Raw genomic sequence first — 24,026 nt, 5'->3', positions numbered from 1 at the left:
AAAGTCATATTTATGCGAATACAACAATATTTGTGCCGTTAGTAATTATTAATTGGTTATATATTTTGCTTTATTTAGTAGCAAGGTATAATAATAATAATTTATTTTTATTCCTCCACCACAAAAGTAGACAACAGTAATTAATTAAAAGTACATGTTTTCTTATATACTATGTGTGGCGGAGACTGGTGCCCGAACTAGGAGGTACCTGTGGGCCAGGTGTATAGCAGGAGGTTGCTTAAAAAATCCTAACAATAGTTATTATACATATATACATCAATATTCCCATAGCTGACTGATGACATCAATCCGACACTAATAATCTCTAATAATAGCCATACAAAACAAAATAATAATTAAGAAGTAAAGTGGTGTTCGACACCGGATGAGAGATCGAATCGTTTAAAGGTTAAAAATACAGGTGACATACATATAAATACATACTTAGGTAGGTATCTAATATAGGTAATCGATAAAAACACCTCCTTTTATAAGTCCCTCAAATCATCGGTCGGTAGATTTTTTTTTTCGAAAATGATATAAGTATCTTAAACAATACAGAAAACTAAATTTAACTTTTTATACACTTACATTTCTTGTATTCCCCCACCGTTTACCAAATTGAATGTCTCCTTTAACCTTTAAAAAACGTTTCATTATTTTCTTGTGGATCCTATCCTTTTTTATTCTCTCTCGGCCTATTATAGGTACGTCCCACTGCTGGGCACAGACCTGCTCTCAGAGTTAGAGGGCTTGAGATGTAGCTCCCAACGCGGATTGGCAACTTCACACACATATTATACTTCAACTGCTTCACAGTGTATCCAGGTTTCTTACTTCCAGGTTTTTTGCGATAAAGCCTATTGCTTATTACCTTAAAAATCTCTATATAGGTAGGTACATGTGTTTTCTGTACTGCTTAGCTTACTATGTGTTGTATTGGTGTTCAAGAAAGAGTTTGTATTGTATGTTTTCCTTCATCAAAAACCACATGGCAAATTTCAACCGTAATTTTGCACATGAATGCCAAAAAACTCGTGCTAGCTAACATAGGGCACATAGGCTCGAAAACACGAGTCTACTTTAACCATTCTCAAAGAGTGCTCCGCGAATCACAAAAGCTCCGTAAAAGTACTGACCACATAATTAACATAAATGCCTTAAAGTTTCAGAGTATTAAATTAGTTGATTTTGACTATACCAGTACTCCTGCAAATATTTAGATTATCCAATAGGGTTCCATCACCAAAAAAAGATCGAAAACGGCTGGTTTACTTGATAGGTCAAACCACTAAGCTACCACGGCCATCCCTGTATTCAATTTGATAAAAAATTAATGCAATCTTAATCACTGGTATTGATAGAATTTCATAGACGTGATTTCATGATGTAATCGGAGGGAAACGCTAAATAATATCCGGTAAACAATTGAGTTAACTAAAATCTTACGAGTAAAGCTACAATACAAGTACTTATTATAATAATATCCGTTGCGTGCAGCATACTGAATAATGTATTTAACAGTTCCCTCTAAATAGGTACAGAAGTCTAAATTTGGGCATCTAAATATGCAGAATATTTCCTGTTTGTCGCATTTCTTGGGTTTTTGTGTTTTAATTTGTCATTTTTGGTATACAAAATCTTGGATTAACATAGAAATTGACGAATGATTCTTACGAGATATCCAAATCGAGAATATTTTGACTCAAAATTCAAATTCAAAATTCAAATGATTTATTCAGTAAATAGGCCGCAATGGGCACTTTTACACGTCATTTTTTTAAACAACCAGCGCTTTCGGAAAGACCATCATTGCCAAGAAGAATGCGCCGCAAGAAACTTGGCAGAAAGTCGTTTTTTCATAAAAATATAATTACAAATAAAATACTTAAAAACTATATTATACAATTAAAGAGAAAAAAAAATACAAAAAATAATAATAAAAGAAATACAGGGATGTATGGGGTCCCTTAGTTACAATACTACTAATACTCATTCGATTGCAGAGACGATCGGTCCTTTAGAGCTATACTGACGAAATAAAAGCTTACCTAATCGCAGATTTTATTTTAGACGACGAATTGAGCATTTTGGTGAAAAACATCTAGATTTTTCTCAGCAATTACAAAACATATCAAAGTGATATTTGAAAATCTGATTCTTCATTTCAATGACTTCATTTTGTAAGTTGCCGAAACACGATTCGTAAAATTTTATAGCACAGAAAAAAATATCAAAGATACCTCATGTAAGACAGGGATTTGCATGTTACAGGCAACCCAGATCAAATTAAGATTCCAAATTTTAATATTGAATTAGTTTTAACCCATACTTCAACATGATAGTTGGATTTATTTTATTAAATTGTAATTTGTAGTTGAAACGAGAAAAACCGTTTTGTCGCTTACGACATTTTAATATAAGCTAGCGCGCGCTCGTGTTTTGTATGAAATCAGTATTCAGTACCCTCTCATCCGTATCCGTAAAGATAGAGCTGTGCTTGTTCTGACTTTGCATTTAAGATATTACATATATGTCTTGTATTGCATTGTAAACTCTCTATTGTACATAAAACACATGAAATGAACAAATAAAATAATAATAAGAACAATAATAATAAGACATGTCATATACGAAGTGTCTTAAAATGAATACGGTATGTTTTAGCACATAATTAGATAGTTGTATTGATCCTATAAAGGTTTCTCATCAAGTTTGAATCTAGAAGTCGCCAGGTACTCGTAATATAAAACACTTAGATACTCACTCGTTAACCAATCCAGTAGAAGCATATCTGTCAGGCCGGCTCTTGCGATAGATTTGGACGATCTCCGTGGGCGGGCGGTAGGGCCGGCGGGCGGGCGTCCGCAGCACTGTCTCCAGCGCTATCCTGTCTGCGATGGACACGAGGGACGCTCCGCCCGGAGTCGTCTCCACGAACACTGGCCCATAACGCAGTAGCATATCTGGTAATTAGGACGCGATAATCACTAGGGTCACAAGAGGGGCAAATATTTTTGTTACAAATCAAATTTGCTTGATAGGGCATGTGACACTACCAATCAAATAACATACGTTGCTAAAAAGCGATTCCTCATTGAGTTTCTGCAGCAATAGCGAGTGTAACGTCATTTATTCGTAAACAAAATCGACTAAATAAATAAAAGAATAATTCTACAGTTTTACTTCATTTGATTTTGTATTGATTTTGTTTTTTTTTTATTTGAATTGAAATTTGGCTTGTAATGTACTTTCTTATATGAATAAAAATTCTAGTTATTTAAAAAATATGTGGTTTAGAGAATTTATGTGGTTTAGATGTTACCAACTACTCAATTTCAATTTGTGGTAAATAAAATGCCTCATAATCACAGTAATCTCACCTTCATAAGCCTCGTGCAACTTATTCATGCGGTACCGGGTCCAGAAGAGCCAGCGGGTCCCGACTAGGGGCAGCGACGGCGGCCCGGGCAGCCGCAGCTTGCCGTCCAATCGGCCGCGCAGCACCACTGCCCCCGCCAGCAATAGAGCCACCGCTATCAGCACGAGCGTCGGGGTCATGCCAGACCAGTCCAGCAGCGGCGGAGAAGTGTTCTGGTGAGTGAAACAACATATACTATTAAACTATTATTGCTTCTTCTACTAATACTATTATTACTAGCGTATTATGTGCCCCACTGCTGGGCAGAGACCTCTCTTTTTAACGTGCACATCTCCCAAACCACAACTTTGTTCGGCCATTCGCTCAGTTTCGCCATTTCTGTCTCGGTCTGCTTTGCTGTCATCAACAAATTAGTAACCCATAATAACTTTCCTTTCCTGGACAACTCAACTCTGGAAAACTTTAGTCTTATAAATCAGCACCTTCAACTTGTTTAAAGAGAAGCTCAAGTATCCGAGGGTTAACAGAAAGTAGGGGGAATGTGACGATAGTTAAGTCAAGACCACTGAACGATATATCTTGAAAAATGTGCTTTTATTTTGTGTATCCCAGGATTGTGGAACACTATTGTTTTACGAGTAGGAGCTATTATGTTATCTGTAGCGGAACTAACATGCAGAGTTCAATTTGAAATACATATAGGTCAGGGGTGGCCAACCGGTCGATCGCGACTATTAGTCCAGTCGACGTGGCAAGGCAAAAAATATAAAAACTAAACTATGCTGTTTCATTCAAGATTTCAAGAAGTATGTAATTGGTAGATCGCGCAGGGTTTCGTCAGTAAGCAGTAGATCTTGGGTCTAATCAAGTTGGCCACCCCTGATATAGGTGATATCGATAAAGGACAAATTACATGGTATCTTCGGAGTAATTCAACGTTTTGTTGTGTGCACTTCTCAACGGTCAAATTGACCAATCGAGCGTTGAACCCTCAACATCTTACCAGAATGCTCTACCACTAATGCACGGGTCAATGTATTGCCGGATTTAACAGTTATATGAATAAACGAGACATGAAAATCAAGTTTCAACTCTTCTTCATTTTGACCCATCGACTGGTCTATGATAGACTCAAAAGAAATGCTAAAGATTCACATCTATATGTATGTAGATAGGTAGGTATATATAATGCATCTTCACGATCACGTAGTTGACTGATTAACACTAAAATTTTAATGATTTCACCAAGATTCGTTTTCAAACAACGGGTTGTTAATTGTTTAGTAGCAGTTTACGCTCGGTCAAAGGGTAGTTAGACAAATAAAGGAGATTGACCACTTTTTATGGGAGTTGGACCAAGTGCTGCCAGACTAAACACACAATGCATTTATGCTCCTTAGGCTAATACTAGACTGTATGCATATAATAAATCGCTAATAACTCTATCCCAGAACTCATGAAAAAAAAAAACGTTTTGATGGGAACTGAGTATTTATTTGTTACGTTAAAGTACAGTTAGTAGAGTACTAGTCGTCATTTAGTTAATTCAGTAGTAATCGTCAATTTTCGTTAAGTTCCCAATCCGCACTGGGCCCGCGTGGGAACTACGGCCCAAGCCCTCTTGTTCTGAGAGGAGGCCTGTGCCCAGCAGTGGGACGTATATAGGCTGGGATGATGAATCGTCAATTTTGAAAATATTGTTTTTTTTTCTAATGGAACCATTTAAGAACTCGTTAGGTATTTTCTCATTTCTATGGAGCATTTGTTTTAAGGTTAAATTTGGTCCAAACAATGTCGATCTCTTCATAATAAATAATATATTGACGTGGAAGCAGCGCTACCTAAATACGAATAGACACCTTATAGCTAATCAATTACGAATGGAAGTAAATCTACTGGCCGTTTTATTGTGTTGTTTTGCATATAGTCGTACGTATCAGCCGAAATTAGACGGGTTCAGGTTGGGTTAAGATTTTATTTGCTATCGGCGGTCAGCGACCTCGAGGCCGGCGCAAACGTGGTTCTTACGCAGTGCTCTTGACATTGGCTTTGCGTAACTGTCATTACGTAACGAACTAACGTTAACGCACGCGTTTAAATGTCTGCTTCATGGATCCCTCGTGCAACCTTCAAGCATAAGATTAATTTAGTCGTATCAACCAAGACCTCGATCTTCGTGTACCTAATCCCGCCCGCCGAGAATCTGACCCAATAATCCCGTTAAAATATATATAGGTACCAAACCGTTGCTTACTTTGTTGGTTGATGTAGGAAGTTTAAATTTACAACATGAATATGAAGTGTATGAAGAGTATGAAGTGAGCTTCATCCAAGTTGTAGAAGTGCTGCCATAGTAAAAGCATAAGGCTAGTTAGAAGTGAGTTTTCTTTCTCTCCTGTGTCTCAAATTAAAATCTAAGACACGGTTTATTTTATTGTGCCATCGTCAGATTCGTCAGCTTTAAAAGCCCAATGCTATTCCAACCTTTATCCAATAAGGTATCTTTTTGCTCAAGTTAATAAAGCTCAAATTAAATTTTTACGGCTAGACGTAATGTAGACATACCTTAACCTTCTAATGTCTCGTTGTTGTTCCTGCCTTATGTGGCGTCGGGTTTATGTTTATATGTTTTAGCTTGCAAAGGACGATGCCCTTTTGATTACCCCTAACGCTATATTTCATACTTCGAGACCAAATTTAACTATTTAAACAGAATGAAATATTGTTTCAAATATTCGATGCTTGTATTGCAAGAACCGTTCTTCTCCTAATTAGCGGATATAATCAATTTAATAAGGGTGTTACACCTGTAACAGGTACGAATAATTTTATGTAGTGCGCTGTGCGTGCTGCTTGCTACGCATTGGTGCACGATGTAAGTTATGAGAGTTACTTCAGGGATCACATTTTAATTCTCTTGTCAAACGAACTGCTTAGAAAGTAACAAAAGTTATAGAAAATATTATTTTATGTAGATATTTTGTTTGTTTATTTATAGGTAATCTTTATTGTACAAAAAGGAAAAACAAAAAGGTTTCAGAAAAAAAGTAAAGTGTTAAGTACAAAGGCGGACTTATCCCTAAAGGGATCTTTGCCATCTGAGTGGTAGAGAAGAGCAATCAAAAAACAAGGATCGACAAATAGACCAAAATATTATGTGTACGACAAAACGGTATGTGTACGATATGTGTAGGTAGGTACCTGCTTATTCTGGATTAGCCACAGATTAGCTTGTCCACGTTTTATTAACGCGGACCGACGTAAAAAGAAAAGTGACTGAAAGTCCTCAGAAGTTATTGTCGGTATACAATGTAGGCTGAAGAGGGTTTTTCCAGATAGCAGTGCAACTTATCGTTATCAATTTCTCAAAAAAACATATATTTTAACCTCTTGTATGCGGGAACTAAAAAAGTACTTAAGTAAGTACTGAATTCTAGTGTCATCTGTTTTAATAAGAACAATTCTGCTGATTTAAAAAAAAACACAAAACGAAAAGTCTTAATCGTACGAGGGGTTAACCCATGACATGACCACTTATTAAAAGAGGTAATTGAGCTCATCAAATCATATCGAAAGTGAATCATACTTATACACAATAGCAACATAAAAGCTTAATGAATACCAGCACGTTGATATAAAAACAGTTAATTGCAAAAAAGTTTAACGCAAAGGTTACTTAATCGCTCATTATTTTTTTGTAAACAATGATAGGCGAGCTTATTGCGTGGTAGTCGGAGCGACTTGATCGGCATTGCAACTGGATATAAAGTCAAAGTCAAAATATCTTTATTCAATTTAGGCTATAACAAGCATTTACATATGAATATCAAAAAAATCTACCACCTATAATCTAGGTATACATATAAAAGACAAATCCTGACCGACTTCACTGACAGACGACCGTCTCATCAACGCCCAACGCTAATCCTTTGCCCTGTAAAACTGAAATTTTCCATAAAGTTGCCTTTATAACGTTAGGTACTTAGACAAGGAATTTGGACAGATTTTCGGAAATTCTCACTCTCACTCTTTCGCAAAGAAAACACGGGATTATATTTTCGATTCAGAGCGCCTATATCGTTGTAACTACCTATGATTGGTAGACTCGTAAGTAGGTGATAAATAGATACCTAGTAGAGATTGCAACCCGTTATGTTTCTCAACCCGGCCGGGCCCGGTTGCATTCGTTAGCGATGAATCCTTTATGAGAATTTTCTGGCTTATGAACAATTATCACAATAATCAGTCTCACTCAAGTCTCAAAATCACACTTAATACAGAATTGATTACTTTTACTTATGGACGGAAAAGTAACATTAGTATTAGTAATTATTCATTTTTATATAAGTTTAAACAAGCAGGACTTTCTCTTTACCCCTTATAGTGTCATTTGAAAACATAGTATTAAAATAAGAAACTAATAACGCAGCTTAAAGTAGGTACTTAACGTGTCATAACAACTTAGATTAAATAGTTAGATAAACTTTGGTAGCTTTGGAATAAACAAAACAGCGCCGCGGTTTACTTACCGGCCCCGGAAGAATGGCCGGGCCCGGTGCCCTTCCGGGCTCGGTTTGCAATCTCTAACAGATAGCCAAAATCTATACAATAAACTTTATGCATAATTATTATTATTATTTTAATTTATGACGGTGGAAGCATTCTACACTTCCACTGAACGTAGATATAGTTAGTGTTTAGTTTTGTAAGTAAAGGACCCCATAAATCCCTTATTATTATTATTCTTTTCTTTTAATTTTTTCTTTAATTTTATACTGTAGTTTTAAGTAATTTGTTTGTAATTTTCTTTTTTTTGAAAAAATTACTTTCTGCCAAGTTTCTTGCGGCGCATTCTTCTTGGCAATGATAGTCTTTCCGCGAAAGCGCTGGTAGTTTAAAAAATGACGTGTAAATTTGCCCATTGCGGCCTATTTACTGAATAAATGATTTGATTTGATAGTTTTATTGCCGCCACAACAATAAATATAAAAAAAAATCTTTTTCAAATAGTTCATACACAAAACAAATCAAAGTTTGTTATACCACAGAATAAGTACTTAATAGTTATACATAAATTGTACCTCATAATGTTCCATTATTTAGTTTAGTGGGTAGACCATGTTTTACTTGTAAACAAAATATTTACTGAGAAAACTAAAGTTTTAACGGAAAAAAGCAAACCATGGATAAAAGTTGATATTCAGGGTCTCATTACACGGGAACTATAAGAGATATGACTTTTGTATAGTGACACGTTGTACTAAATTTATATCGAGTATTATTTCATTCCTTCACACTTAGAAACTCAAAGAAAACTCAGTCTGGGATACTTTTGAAGACGCCAGGGGGGATGCGTGAGTACGCCTCCCGAATGGGAGGGGGGAGGGGAGTTAATTATTTTTAAATTCGTTCCGTAACGAACCTATCCCCATAGATAAATGGACTCTAGATATTTTGACAAATTTTGAGCTAATTTCATTCAACTGTAGGTAGAGTTAGTAGATTGTGTATTAGGGACACGTATTCAACGTCAAAAATTAGGTCGACAGACACAGACAGATTTATCGGGTGTAATTAAGCGCAGAATTAAGAATATCCAATAAGGACATGGAAAACCTATAAATTAAAACCTTGTCGCTGTACTAAAACAATTATTTTCAGTTTAATTATTATAATTGTTGAACAGCCGCCGCCGATCTGCAAGCAATTTATTTTCTTAATTGGAATACGGCGATTACTCTCTGGCCCATATGTTACTAGGTCTAGGATGTATAGATACGAAACAAACGTATGAACAATTTCGTAAGTTATCGATAGCGTAAGTATGAATAGGCGTTTAATTAAGAGCAAAATGACAACTGCGAAAATGATTAGTATAATGAGGATAAAAAAACGAGTACCTAATGTAATATCATATCTTATAGTACAAACTCGTTTTTATTTCATCATCAAATCGTAGGTAGGTAGGTACATTATACTTCTATACATTTGAAAAAACTTGAGGATAACAGATGGACTCACGATAGGCCACTAATTGACAAAACATAAAAAATCGTTACTGATCTCGTTTAGAACATTTTTTGCGAGATTTTTCGTTTGGAAAATTCTTGCATTTCATTATGTTCATCATCGTCATCATGTCAGCCGAAAGACGTCCACTGCTGGACATAGGCCTCCCCCAAGGCTCTGCTCGTTCTCCCGGTCCGCGGATGCTATTCGAGAACCTTCTGGCCCCATCGGCCATCAGTCCTGCGAGCAATGTGCCCCGCCCACTGCGACTCATCATTTCTGATTCTATCCCGCAGAGAAACCCCGAGCATAGCCCTCTTCATAGCCCTTTGAGTGACTTTGAGCTTCCTCATGAAGCCCATCGTTAGCGCTCGCGTCTCAGATCCGTGCCTACGTCATCACTGGCAACACACACTGGTCAAAGACTTTTGACTTCAAACACTGCGGTAATTTGGACGAAAACACACTGCGAAGCGAATTATGTTATAATACTCGTAGCTATTCTCCGAAGAGCTTAAAAGCTTTAGCATAGATTGGGACACGCACCGCGTGCGTAAAAGATAAGATAGGAATGAATCAAACATCCTTTCTTTTCATCCAAACAATGTTTCTGTATCTCAACTGCTCTACTTTCTGAAACGATTCTTCAAGGACGCGCGACCCCACACGAAATAACGCATTCAATTGAATGCACTTTGACCACTGATAATGTGTTAAACAAAGCAATAAGTTATGCATCGAGCTTATTCATATCTACTCGTAAGTGGCCTTGCTTCGACGTGGCGGCGAACGAAAATCCGAACGGTGCGTAATGGACCCGATTGTTACTAAATAAATGAATGTGCTATTAATAATAATGCTATTTTTAACGCGTCCACTAAATCTTTTTTGCAACCAGCAGAATCATAAATATTTACGTCTGCATTAAAAGCGTGATAAGGCACGGAGTAAGCTCAGTGCGTTTACAAAATGCTTAGGGCGTGACAAAATTCAAACAGTAAAATCTAGTTGCAAAACTTTTTGAAAATAGGTACCTATTCGATTCGTACGTTGTATCCGAAAACGACTTTAAGGTGTAGGTATAATATGTATCAAAGTCAAAGTAAAATATCTTTATTCAATTTAGGCTATATTTTAGAGTACACACATTGAAAGATATCAATTTTATTTAAGTAACAGCTTAGAATGGGGTTATCTCTACTGAACATAGGTATTATTGATAATGGCTTATAATCATTTTTATCTGGTTCCTGTTGAACCGATGGAATGGTCTAGGTCAAAAACCTCGTTAAATTCGTCGCTCACTGAGAACGGTCTGATTTAAGATATGTTTGAGATGTTAATTTAAAGTATGAAAACATGTTTGAAGAAACAGTCATTTAGATACAAGGGGCATATAAATCAACCGTGGTACAGCCAAACTAGGTTTAATTGAATAATAATGGTAATGGTAATTTCATTTGGTATAATGGTAATTTCATTTTTTTCTGTTTTACCTCTGTGCCTTCAAGTTTTAACAGAGTTTTAAGTGTAAGTATGTAGGTACAGTTCTTGTTTGCCATGAATGGCGCACTATACTATAACGAATGTGGCAGTAATCTGAATTATCTCCAGACTTGTTGAGTATGTACAATCAAGATTTCGTAACTAAGGCTCATTCATTTGATTACTTGGGTATTTTTACGAGTGCTTTATTTTTCAGAGCGTTCACCTAAAGGAGCCTTCAGCAAATAAAAAAGACTTTCTGCAAATATTTGCTAAGACGATTGCTATTGTGTTTGATAGTCTGAAGTCAACGGCTCTGCAGTCATTTATACACGATATGATTAAGAAGACTCGGAAATTTTCTTTTTATAGTAATTATTGTATCCAGCAGGTAGAGCATAAAATTAGAAGAGTAGAACAGGGCTGCCCAAAGTATTGCTTTTAGAATTCTGTAACTCGGTTGCGAACACGGAACCCTATAGATCACTTTTGTGATGTGAGTTGGCTACGTCTGTCTGTCTATCCGTCCGTCTGTCAATATCTGTGAAATTCCAAATAGCGTTGGTCTCTCCATTTTCATTTACTGAGATAACGCACCTACGATTCCTTATGTTCAAAAATAAAGATGAACCAACTTTCAAAACTTGCTTGAAATCTTGCTGGGTAAAATATTTAATCATATTCAATCATGCTTTCAAAATTTGTACTAACATTCTCATACACAGAACTTTGATCTCCGTTTCATTTGTTCATTCAAATTTTTACATTTTAACAGTTAATTATAATCTTCTTGGGTAACAAACACTACACAAGGTCCAGACGTAACTTGATCTTTACTGTTCTTTTGGTCTTGGCGAAAGAAATTAAAGTTGCACCTGCTCAGCAACGGAGAAGGGCGCAGTGGCGAGCGGCACAAGAAAGGGAACAAAAAGATGTTTATTAAAGATTTGACCTTCGTGACATGCCGAGGACACAGGAAGCGGCGGTAAAGGATGCCCCGCTAACACGCGACATCTGGGCTTTACGACAAGCTTCGTATTTCTAAAGGGCATCCCAACGACTCCAGTTTTATAATACTTTTCGACTCTGACTTTGCAATTCATTAATTCATAGAAATCGCCAGGTGCCAATAATATTGTGTTTTACTCACCATTTTAGGTAAAAGTTAAAATATAATTTAGCTTTGTTAAGCAAATAAAAAAGCCGTGGTGGCCTAGTGGTTTGACCTATCGCCTCTCAATCAGAGGGTTGTGGGTTCAAACACCGTCTCGCACCTCTGAGTTTTTCCAAATTCATGTGCGGAATTACATTTGAAATTTACCACGAGGTTTGCGGTGAAGGAAAACATCGTGAGGAAACCTGCACAAACCTGCGAAGCAATTTAATGGTGCGTGTGAAGTTCCCAATCCGCACTGGGCCCGCGTGGGAGCTATAGCCCAAGCCCTCTTGTTCTGAGAGGAGGCCTGTGCCCAGCAGTGGGACGTATATAGGCTGGGATGATGAAGCAAATACGGTGGATGCAAGTGGCGAGTTTTCGTTCATTGTGGCGTTCTAAGGGGGAGGCCTTTGTTCAGCAGTGGACGTCTTCGGGCTGCTGATGATGATGATGATGATGATGATGAAGCAAATATCGCGAGCCTACGTATATTTCTGAAAAAAAAAGTTTCTTCGATGGCATAACATTATCTAACTTTATCTATGTGTTAGAAATGTTTAATGTAAGTTTAAGTTTTTATAAATAATTGTCAAAACGACTTTCGGATCTTTGGGTCCATGCCGCGGGGGGATCCTTTTATTTTACAATTTTTTTCTAGTTATAGTTTAGTTATTAGTTACTTTTATTTTACTTTTAGTAATAATTTTAACTTAGTTTAAGATATTATGTCCTAGGTAATGTAAATAGTCAAGTTTAGTTAGGTCACGCATGCCTTTTAAACAACTTATTCTTATTATATTGTCCATCGCGTGTTATACGAGTAAATAGTAAAAATACGTTACCCCAAAAAACATGTTTACGTACGTTACAAAGTTTGTTCGGTTAATATTTGCATTACTGAAGAGTAATGACACTACCAATAAAAAAGCACCAATGTGCAGTAGATATCAAACAAAATCCGATAAGAATGACTGAAAATTGCTCTGCTGATCAATTTTAAGTATTTCTGTATGCTGTGCGGTAAGATAAAGCTTGTTGCTTGTTTATTATACTCGTAACTTGAAAACTTAATTGCGCAATGATGCGAACATGATGTTGGTGCTCTTCCGCGTTTAACTGGGCCAGTTCACCGGGATCACGCGATTCTAATTGATTGCACTCCTCAGCATTCCGACAGGACGATAGCCCTCTAACTCGATACGAAGATTCCAGGAATGATGCGTGGCAGCTCGTAATTATTTACTCAAAATAAAATTAATGAATGCAAACACTGGCATGTTTAAAATATTTGTCAATTATTCGCAATTAAATTTGACAATGGCTTATAATTATGAGATAAGCTAAGTAAGGCAATTCAAACATTATTTGTCTTTAGATTGCAGTTCATTCACATAAGTTTATAGATTTAATTAAACGATATTGTTGTGACTACATGGCCGATGCTCTTCCAGTCCAGACTACTTTTGTAAATGGTTATAAATATTTGTATCTAAACCACTTTAGCTAATTTAACTACCTGTTCGATTGTTCGCTAAAATTGATTATTACATTCTTAAAATGTTAATTAGATGCAAGTAAACGGGTCTTTTCTTTTGAGGATTTACCGCCACCGCTAAGTTATTGGTGGAAATTTAAAATTGGTCCTCTTTTTATCTACGGCCGGTCGTCTGGAATTTGTTCGTTATAAATTTATTAGGAGGCGGCGCAGCGCTGTTAGAGGGCAGTTTAAAGTCGAGAATGTAGGTAGTTAGACTGCAGCAGAGTGCAGCGCAGACGACGGCGCGAGGGCGGGCGATTCGTTTTGCTCCCTGAAGGCCGACCGGTCTGGTCGCATCGGATATGTGTCACTATAACACTACGCATACGGCTTACGTCTGTGTCCATCCAGACGGGGGCTCGATGCATTTGTAAACTATCGCTACTTCTGTGGATAGCGCCAGGACATATATCCAACGTATTAAGAGTCCGCAGCAAGCTTGATTCTCCATACAAATCGTAGTTACGTCCTTATTTTAAAATAACAAGTAGCATCATCATGATTTTTGTAAATACAATGAGATAAGGCATATCTAGGCCTGAAATTAGTTTATGACTCTTGAAATGGTATTACAAAGAAAATAGAACGAGTACAAGTTTTGCATTTTAAGAGCCAAAAACCCTGTGCAGTTCGGTTAAATACTACGGCCAAAATATAGTTCAGATTGAAGTCAAAACCTATTTCCGGCATCGACTAAACTATGTAGTTTCATAAGAAAAAGCATTTTTCCGAAATGATTTTGTGGTTTTCAAATGAGAACGAAACTACGAAAATCAGTAAAAAAACTATACATTTTTTATGCGAATCTGCAGCGAATCACTCTAGCGCGGGGGAACGGTACGGGGGAGGGCGGTACGCGCCGCCCTTTGTCCTTGGTTTACGCTGGCCCTGCGTGTGCGTGCGTCGCTCGTTAGTAGTGACTCGTCAGCTGTGCGCGAGAGTTACGTAATATTATTTTGGTGAATTCTCTTCGTATCATAAACGCGATCTAACTACTTACGACTTGGACTGATAACGGATTTGATATTTCTTGGTGATACTGGTGGTGTGTGTGCACATACTGTTCGACGACCTTGGCTTTCTTATATGGACTTTGCATTTTTATGTTACAAAAATGGATAAACAGGGTAAGTACCTACCTAGATGCATTTTAGTCAATATTACCAAGTACTTATAAAAAATGGGTCCATATATCGGCTCGCATACTGACAAACGATGATTTGGACAAAAAATAATTATGGTTTTACTAGAAAAGAGAAAAGAGTACCTATGCGAACTATGGCGCTCCCATAAAAAATAATTATTAATGTTCTTGTTTCCAGAAGTGAAAAGATCATCGAAGACAAGATTATGGTTATCGGCTCGTAGGAAAAAAAAAGGACCGGCTCGTCATAAAAAAGAAAACATTAATCCTAATAGGTAAGTTATAACTAGGACAGTAGCGTAAGATTTTTCTTCCTTGTCCTCTATTACAAGCTTTTATTTAGTTTCACCTGTCCCGATATTTGTCTGTAATCAAATCTTGCATTCGACCAACTTCTAGCAGTCGGATTGACTTGAAATTTTGCATAATTATGTAAATTGCGTGACAATACAATAATCTGGTAGCTGACATCCTGGTAGTCCGGCCAGAATCGTCTCCGAAGGACGGAACTCTTCAACTGTTACAATGTTATCGACTTGTTTTTGGTATAGGTACAAAATAAATGTAGTTTGGGTAACAATGCTAGTAAAGTCGACAAAAAGTACAGTCAGCAAAAAAGCTTGTATTAAAAATGAATTTTCGTACTCGTACCTTTATTTATTATTTTTGTACGACGTAGGTACACCACACAAACTTGTTATTTCACTTATACAGGTCATAGCACTGTAATAGCACATTGTGTATTAGGGCGGTAAGTAAGGTATTACGAACGAAGTATTACCTCTGGTAGTCTCTGTTATTACTTTGACTAATGGCGACTGACGTCATTTCACCATGTATGTATTTTTCACATGTGCAGTACGCTTGGCACCGGAGAGCATGCCAGTGAGCAGTCTGATAGTGATAACAATACCGATCCTCCACCTCAACCTCTAAATTTAAGCAGGTTAGTGTTTTTATTATTATTTTTACTAGTTTACAATCTTTTATTTAACTTGCAATGTATGTACCTATGTACTCGTATGTATGTATGTGAGGCTCAAATCCTGCGAGTTGAATTTGACTCAGTTTCAGTGGTCGAATTGACTTGAAATTTGGTATACTTATGTGAATTGCGTGACAATACAATAATCTGGTAGCTGACATCCTGGTAGTCCGGCCAGGATCGTCTCCGCAGGACGGAATTCTTCAACGGTTAATGGCATCGACTTGAAATTTCGTATGATGTAGTTTAATAGGTAACAATGCTAGTAAAGTCGACAAAAAGTACAGTCAGCAAAAAAAAAAGCTTGAACAGATTTTTTTTTTTACCAAAAACTTATTTCACAGCTACTTACGTTTTTCACTTGTAGTTTTATTTTCGCTCTTGACTGCAACTGCACTGAGACTAGTACCTACTCGTACCTATATTGACACGGCTATTAAAGATGATTTCAGTTTATTATCTTGATCGATGTACACCGCACTTCTGTTATTTCACTTATACAGGTCATAGCACTATAATATCCCATTGTTCATTAAGGGCGATAAGTAAGGTATTACGAACGAAGTATTACCTCTGGTAGTCTCTGTTATTACTTTGACTAATGGCGACTGACGTCATTTCACTATGTATGTATTTTTTACATGTGCAGTACGCTTGGCACCGGAGAGCATGCCAGTGAGCAGTCTGATAGTGATAACAATACCGATCCTCCGCCTCAATTTCAAAATTTTAGCAGGTTGGTGTTTTTATTATTATTTTTACAAGCTTTTACCTTGCAATAGTTGCAATGTATGTACCTATGAATGTATGTGCAGGTAAAATCTTGCGAGTTGAATTTGACCCACTTCTTCCACATTTGGTACGGAAAAGTAGTTTGGATGAAAATGCAAGTACAGTCAGCAAAAAGCTTGTATTAAAAATGTAGTCGCGCGCACAATATGGCACCGAAAATCGAAACGTATTTTTTGCATAGCGTCACCGGCGTTAGAAGTTTTCTGTAGTAGTGTACGCCTCATAATGCAGTATCAAATATTTTTATTTCACCGTATACTCTGATTTAACCTTGCATGGTATAAATATAACGTAACTTTTTTTTTCCTTTCAGAAATTTGAGTCCGAGTACTCCGTCCTCGACACCATCATTACAAATTGAACTTGATCATGATAGCAATGAGGAAGTCGTACGTAAAATGACAGGTCGACGAATTTTCAATGTTCAATATTTATTTGAACAAATGAAGGCTGTGGATCATAGTCCATTTAATTGCAGCTTTAAAGATATGGATTTTGTGAAGGAGTCGAGAATCGGATTCCAGTCAACTTTTCTTTTCAAATGCAAAATGTGTGGCAAAAAAGAAGCATTTAATAATGAAAAACTAGAGTCTAAAATTAATAAAAATGTTGTTCAAGCAGTCGTATGTTCGGGTAGTGGCTTTTCCCAATTAGATGAGCTTTGCGCTCATTTAGATATGCCATGTATAGCGGAGAAAACATTTGGGAAAGAGAATTTGTTGCTTGGGGATGTTTTAAAAGATATCTCTTTGAAGAGCATGTTTGAGGCAGGACTCGAAGAAAAACAAATGGCAATTGAAAAAGGAAACGTAGACGCTGATGGCGTTCCCTACATCACAGTAGTAGCGGACGCATCGTGGGGAAAAAGATCATATCGTACCAGCAATTATAATTCATTATCCGGGGTAGCGTGCATTATTGGGTATGAAACTAAAAAGGTTCTCTTTTTAGGAATACGGAATTCTTATTGCTCTGTATGCGCTGTTGCAAGTAATAAAAAGATTGAGGTCAAGAAACATAAATGTTTTAAAAACTGGTCTGGTAGCTCCACAGCAATGGAAGCCGACGGTGTAGTAGAAGGTTTTAAATGCAGCATAAATATGCATGGCTTGAAATACACCAAACTTATTGGTGATGGCGATAGCAGTGTCATGAGTGCTTTAAACGAAGCATTGCCATATGGCCACTCCACTGCTATACACAAAATAGAATGCAGTAATCATTTATTACGAAATTATTGCACTAAATTGAGAAATTTGACAAAAAAAACTGAAAATAAACAAGGACCTGTCCCTATTATCATGAGGAAATGCCTAAATGATAACATATTGCGACTACGAAAGGCAATTAAAGGAGCAATAGACTTTTCTTCGAAAATGGAAGGGAAAACTTTTACTGAGAAAGTAAATGAATTAAAAAAAGACCTACGAAACGGGCCTTGCCACGTTTTTGGTGAGCATGCCAACTGCAAAACATATTTTTGTAATGGCCCGAAACCAGGCGAAGAAAACTTCATAGGCCAAATGAAAGATTGTGGCTTGTGGTATGACATATACACCGCTATAAGTCCTATTTTAAACAATGCCGAAAGTCTCCTTATGGGGCAAACAAACAATATTGTTGAGCAGTTTAATGCACTAATCGCAAAATTTATAGGAGGCAAACGAATAAATTACTCCCTTCGTGGATCTTATGAGTCCCGTTGCTACGCAGCTGCTACAAAAAGAAACACCGGGAGTCTTGTAGCAACCATGAGTAAAGTATTAACAAAAAATGAAGAACTGGGGACTTACACGCAGAAGTATGAGAAGAGGCAGGCAGAAAAGGCGAAAAGAAAATCAAGCCAAGACAAAAAATCAAAACGAAGAAAACGTATCGCAGGACCCGATGAACATTACGGTGATATCGAAAAAGAACCAGATATGGAAGTTGAGCACTACGAAAAAAGAAAACAAGCACTCTTAGCAGACTTTTCAAAAAGTAAAATAGAACTTGAAAATATCCAAAAAGATACCGTTGGGCAGGCAACGAACCCTGAATGGATCAAACAACGAAAAATACGCCTTACTGCGTCAGTGTTTGGTCAAATATGTAAGAGAAGAGCTGCCACGTCGTGTAAAAATATTATAAAAACACTCTTATATAGCAATTTTAAAGGTAGCGATGCTACTAGATACGGCAATGAGAATGAGCCCATCGCTTTAAAAGAGACTGAAGCTGCACTAGGAGTGCAAGTATCACCTTGTGGGTTATACATCCTCGAGGAACACCAGTATTTAGGCGCGAGTCCCGACGGAGTCATAGACGAAGAAACAATTGTGGAGATCAAATGCCCAGCTTCGGCGGCAAATATGACGCCAACAGAAGCTATTTTAAAGAAAAAAATTACTTTCTGTGTGTTGGACGAAAGTGATCCTCAGAAAATAAAACTGAAGCAAAATCACAACTACTTTTATCAAGTACAAGGTCAGTTAAATATTACAAAAAAAAGATACTGTATCTTCGTGGTGTGGACTCCAAAAGGCATATTATTCGAAAAAATCGAAAAGGATACAGGATTCTGGGAGAGCATATTAAATAAATTGAGAAAATTTTACATGGAATGCATACTACCTGAAATTATAGATCCGCGTCTACCTAGAAAGTTACCGATACGAGAGAGTTCTTAAAAATAAGCGAATTTTCATACTTGTATGTATTAAAAAATAAAACACAATATTGTATGACTTTTTTTATTTTATTCAATACACCCAATCTTCAATGTGTCCAATCAAGTTGATGTTGTAGTCTATAGATATTATACTTTTCACTTCTCATGCTCGTAAAGTTCGTTTTTATGCTGAGATTAAGCGACATAAAATGACTTTTTATGCTCTAGTGCATAAAATAAAATCTTTGTCTAAGACCAAGCTAATCAGGTGTCAACCAGCCACAAACAGAAAGTTTTTAACTTTTTTATTTATTTATATAAAACTAAAAATTAACCAAATCAATCAAAATAAATCAATAAAATAAAAAAATAGAATTATGTATATAGTAATTCATGAAAAATAAAAGAAACATAGTAAGTGAACCATTGTTTCCACTGTTGCTATTTCCTCGAATTAATCGAAGTAAAAAGCAGTGTAAAACTCGAGCATTAAACCCATTTTTCCCTCGACGTGTCTATCCACCCTCGCCGTACCGGAACGAACGTCTTAAAATCGTAAACGTCGTAAAATGGCTCGTTTTATGCTCTTGTTGTACAATCGACTATTTCACTTCTCATGCTCGTAAAGTGCGTGTTCATGCTGCATCTAGGCAACATACAATAACTTTTTATGCTCTAGTGCATAAAGTAGAATCTTCGTCTAAGGTCAAGGCAATCAAGGTGTGAAACCACAAACAAAAGAGTTTCTACATATTTTTTTATTTTTTACACCTAAAAATCAATCAAATCGATGAAAATAAATCAATAAAACTAATATAGTAAAGCATGAAAAATAAAAGGTACAAAATAAGTGAACATTTATTTTTACTATTGCTATTTCATTTCTTCGCAAGCGAAGTGAAAAGCAGAGTGTAAAACTCTAGCATTGAGCCCATTTTCCCCTCGACGTTTCTATCCACCCTCGCCGTGGCTCGGGTGGCTATATGAACGTCTCGGGTAAAATTGCTCGTTTTATGCTTTTGTTGTACAATATACTATTTCATCACACTTGCTCGTAAACAGTGTCGTAAGCTGCAGGCTAACTTGGTTGCAGTCCTTAATAAAACCTAAGGGCCTTTTTTTGGCGTTATGAGTTGTTGCGCGTACTAATACTGCTGCGCGCGCAGGTTCTGCACGACTAGCAGGAGGACCTCGTGCACGCATGTCAGGCACATGCTGCGGGAGGCGGAGGGCGGCTGGTAGCTGGCGCTGCCAAGAACTGCACCAGCGGTATCGGCAATTTTTGTAACAATAATATTTTTCTTTTACACATATACAATTTTACTCGCAAATGTGATGAAAACATTGTAAGTCGCACGGGCGGTACTATAATTATGAACATCGACCTAGTCCTCAGTCTTTGACTTTGAGCTTCTAATACTCTCGTTCGTAATTTCTTATTAACCGCCCTTAAGACATAATGTACTATTACGCCACACCTGGCCATAATGTGAGTTTTACCGCCCGCTATGCGTATGGTAAAACCCACTTTCTGGCAAGGTGAAGACGTAAAATTGTGTACTCACCATGGGCAGTAAAAAAGTTTTACAGCGTAATGTGTAGTGTAATGTACATTTACGTTTTTGGAACGCCAAATAATATCCTAGCCGGTAGCTGCCCTCCCGCGCTGTATATATTATAATCTTGGTCTGGAGATGTTCTACTGTTATATTCTACTTAGATACTGCAATAATTTCACCATTGTATGAAGATATTTTACTGCAATATTGTTACTGTGACATGTCTCTAGCTCCGCCTTCCCGCTAGCGCGCTCTTGCTTTCTTTCTAGCGCCCTGTCTTACTCTAGGTGAAACAACAACATTTTAAAGCGTTAGCGCGTGATCTCAACGCGGAGTTGAGCGCTACTTGCTGCGGACTCTTAACCTTAAAAATAGCTGCTTTTTAATTTTGCAAAAGAAAAGGCAACCAATGTTTCATCGTTATAAGGCTGTTCATTCACCAGAGCTGTGAGGTAGCTAAGCGATGCGAGGATTAAACTGGACCAACACGAGAGCAACACTGAGTGAGACCAAGAAAAAGTCTACTGGTATGGTGAAGGACTAATTCATGAGCCATCATGTAACCATTTCACAGTAAACGTCATAGTGACATTGCATTATTTACAAGGGAAATCCTCAGGGGAAATCGTAATGACTTTTCATTAGAGGTGAGACGTATTTACTGGAATAGGTTTTAGCTTGGACGCGTGTTAGGCACGGGCCCTACACAGCGCTACGTCATCGCGTCAGCACCTCGTACGACAACTCAACGTCACGGCGCAACGTCACGACACTACGTCACCACGCTACGTCGCCGACACAGTGAATTAGGCAATCAGTTTCGAACTAATTACAAAACCAGTGTGCACAGTGACTCGCGGCCTTTCGACACCTAACATCGGGTCCTATAGGACAACACGAAACCATTCGTGATAGTTTAAGTAAAACTTGTATTCTTTTATCATTAAATTTTATTATTATTAAATCCGCAATTATAATTCATCTCCTCCGCTGCTGCCCCTCCATAATTGGCGCAGTCGTGAGTCGAGCCGAGTCGGTACGCGAAATCTAACATCGATATCCGTCCTGATCACGTTCTACGTGCACGTTGGCTCTTCAAAGAACCTGAGCAGCACAGACGAGGAGACCATTTTGCCGCCTGAGTAAGAGGAAGAAAAGTGACATCGTGAAATGTGGTGGTGAGTACACATAGGGTTTGGTTGCATTCCTGTGTATTTCCCAATATCCAAAATTTTTCACCCACTTTCTGCCCGATCTCGGGTGTGCGAACGAAAAGTTCTGCGCACCGCGCGTAGCGATTCTTTTAGAAATTTAAGTAGTATACCAGAACACGAGAAAATGGGAGAAGTAGATATAGATGATATTTTTAAAGCCCTTAGAGTAGTACCAGAGTTCGATGGTAATCCTAATGTTTTGGTTAGATTTCTTAATTTGTGTGATAAAATAATTACGACATATGTGAAACCAGGTGCCGGGAATGATTTAAATAATTTATCCATATTAAATGGAATTTTAAACAAAATAACTGGTTCCGCAGCGCGAACCCTTGCCACCAATGGCATTCCTGACACTTGGGCCGGGATTAGAGAATCACTTATAAATAATTTCTCTGACCGCAGAAATGAAACTGCGTTATATACAGATTTGTCTATGATGACGCAAGGTCGTGATACTCCCCAAGTATTTTATGAAAAATGTCAGCACCTACTGAGCACCATAGTAACTTACGTTCAATTGCACGAATCCGTAGAAACCACCATATCAGCGAAAAGAGAGTTATATAAGAATCTAGCTTTGCAAACATTTTTACGAGGCCTATCTGAACCTTTAGGATCCCGCATTAGATGTATGAAACCTAGTTCTCTGGAACAAGCACTCGAATACGCACAAGCAGAGCTCAATGTAATGTATTTACAAAACAAAAATAAAAACTACGAAATTGCGCAAAAACCTCAATTTTTCCAACAGTTCAACACTAACATTCCACAGAGGCCATACAATAACAACACGCAGCATCTTCAGCAGCAGCGACCTGATAACAATACTAATTTTTTTAGACCTCAAACTAACCCACAGCAGGCTGGCCCATCCAGGACTCAGCAGATGTTTCGAGCATTACCTCGTTCTAACATGTCCACAGGGTTTAAGATTCCCCAAAGACCCATATTTCCCCACCAGAATCAAAATTACCCCAGACCTATGAGCGGTATTAGTCATCCTGTAGCCCGCACTCTAGCCCCAAGTAGAAACTGGAATCAGTACCCACACCGTAATAATAACAATGCAAATACAAATTTACATGAATGCCTATTTTCTGACGAAAGCTACGTTGACAACAACTATTATGCTGACTATGACTATGACTACGACCAATCCCCGGAGTTATATGTACCTTCCGATGATGTCGAACAGATAACTCAAGTTCAGGAACCGGACACCGTAGCTGAGACCCAAGATCCTCAAAATTTTTGCAAGAATGTTACGAAAACTTTACCCGGATAGAAATTAATTCACAAAATCAACAACAGTTGCCCTATGTACAAATACAGAACCCACCTTTAAAATTGCTTATTGATACCGGCGCGAATAAATCTTTTATCAGTCCCGAAGCTGTCAAGCAATTTTACACCGAATATCCACTACAATACGATCCATTTGTTGTGACAAACATACATGCATCCACAATCAATGACTACTCTATAACGATCCCGTCTTTTCCAGAATTTAATAGTGATCAACCGCTGAAATTATTCGTTTATAAATTCCATGACTACTTTGATGGTTTGATTGGCTGTGATTTGCTAGAACAATGGCAAGCCGTGATAAATTACGGAACCCGACAGTTTAGAACCCCACAAGCTATAAACCCGATATGTATGTACACCTCCGGTAATATAAATTTACTTGAATCCGTAATACCCGCAAATTCTTCCATACTAGTAGAAACCCCAGTAGATGTCCAAAACGGCGACATTTTCGTGGAAAGGCAAGTACTTTGTAATTGCATTATAAGTAATTGCATCAGTACCGCAAACAATAACAAAGGTATTGTCGAAATCACCAATCCGTTCCCACATGATGTAATATTCACGCTAACCGAGCCGGTTAACGCTGAGTTATTTAATTCTGAGACCAGGTGTCGTCGCAGTGATGACTCACAGCGAATTTCGCGAGTTGAACACGTGTTATCTCGGTTGCGCACAGATCATTTAAATACAGAGGAGACACTCAACTTAAGGAAACTTTGTACCAAATACGCAGACATATTTTACATAGAGGATGAACCTCTTACATTTACCAATCAAATAAAACACCACATAAAAACCA

At 37.5% G+C, this 24,026-nt stretch overlaps 2 protein-coding genes across 2 annotated transcripts; one reads left to right on the top strand and one right to left on the bottom strand.

Annotated features, from left to right (window-relative positions):
- Positions 1-2,763: 2,763 nt before the first annotated feature.
- On the bottom strand, positions 2,764-3,758 carry LOC141442529 (ecdysone 20-monooxygenase-like). The gene is made up of 3 exons (XM_074107550.1): positions 3,723-3,758; positions 3,384-3,594; positions 2,764-2,966 (listed from the first exon to the last, which is right to left on the bottom strand). The coding sequence occupies exons 1-3, from the start codon at positions 3,756-3,758 to the stop codon at positions 2,764-2,766; spliced, it is 450 nt and encodes a 149-aa protein (XP_073963651.1).
- A 10,383-nt stretch (positions 3,759-14,141) lies between these two features.
- On the top strand, positions 14,142-23,444 carry LOC141442528 (uncharacterized). The gene is made up of 6 exons (XM_074107549.1): positions 14,142-14,696; positions 14,892-14,988; positions 15,573-15,659; positions 16,348-16,434; positions 23,024-23,177; positions 23,421-23,444. Exons 1-6 carry the CDS (start codon positions 14,684-14,686, stop codon positions 23,442-23,444), a joined length of 462 nt encoding a protein of 153 aa, XP_073963650.1. The 5' UTR covers positions 14,142-14,683.
- Positions 23,445-24,026: the final 582 nt, after the last annotated feature.

This window comes from Choristoneura fumiferana, chromosome 25 (assembly GCF_025370935.1).
Source record: "Choristoneura fumiferana chromosome 25, NRCan_CFum_1, whole genome shotgun sequence".
Lineage (NCBI taxonomy): Eukaryota > Metazoa > Arthropoda > Insecta > Lepidoptera > Tortricidae > Choristoneura > Choristoneura fumiferana.
Note: the sequence above shows the minus strand (reverse complement) of the source record. Positions and strands in the feature narration are given on the sequence as shown.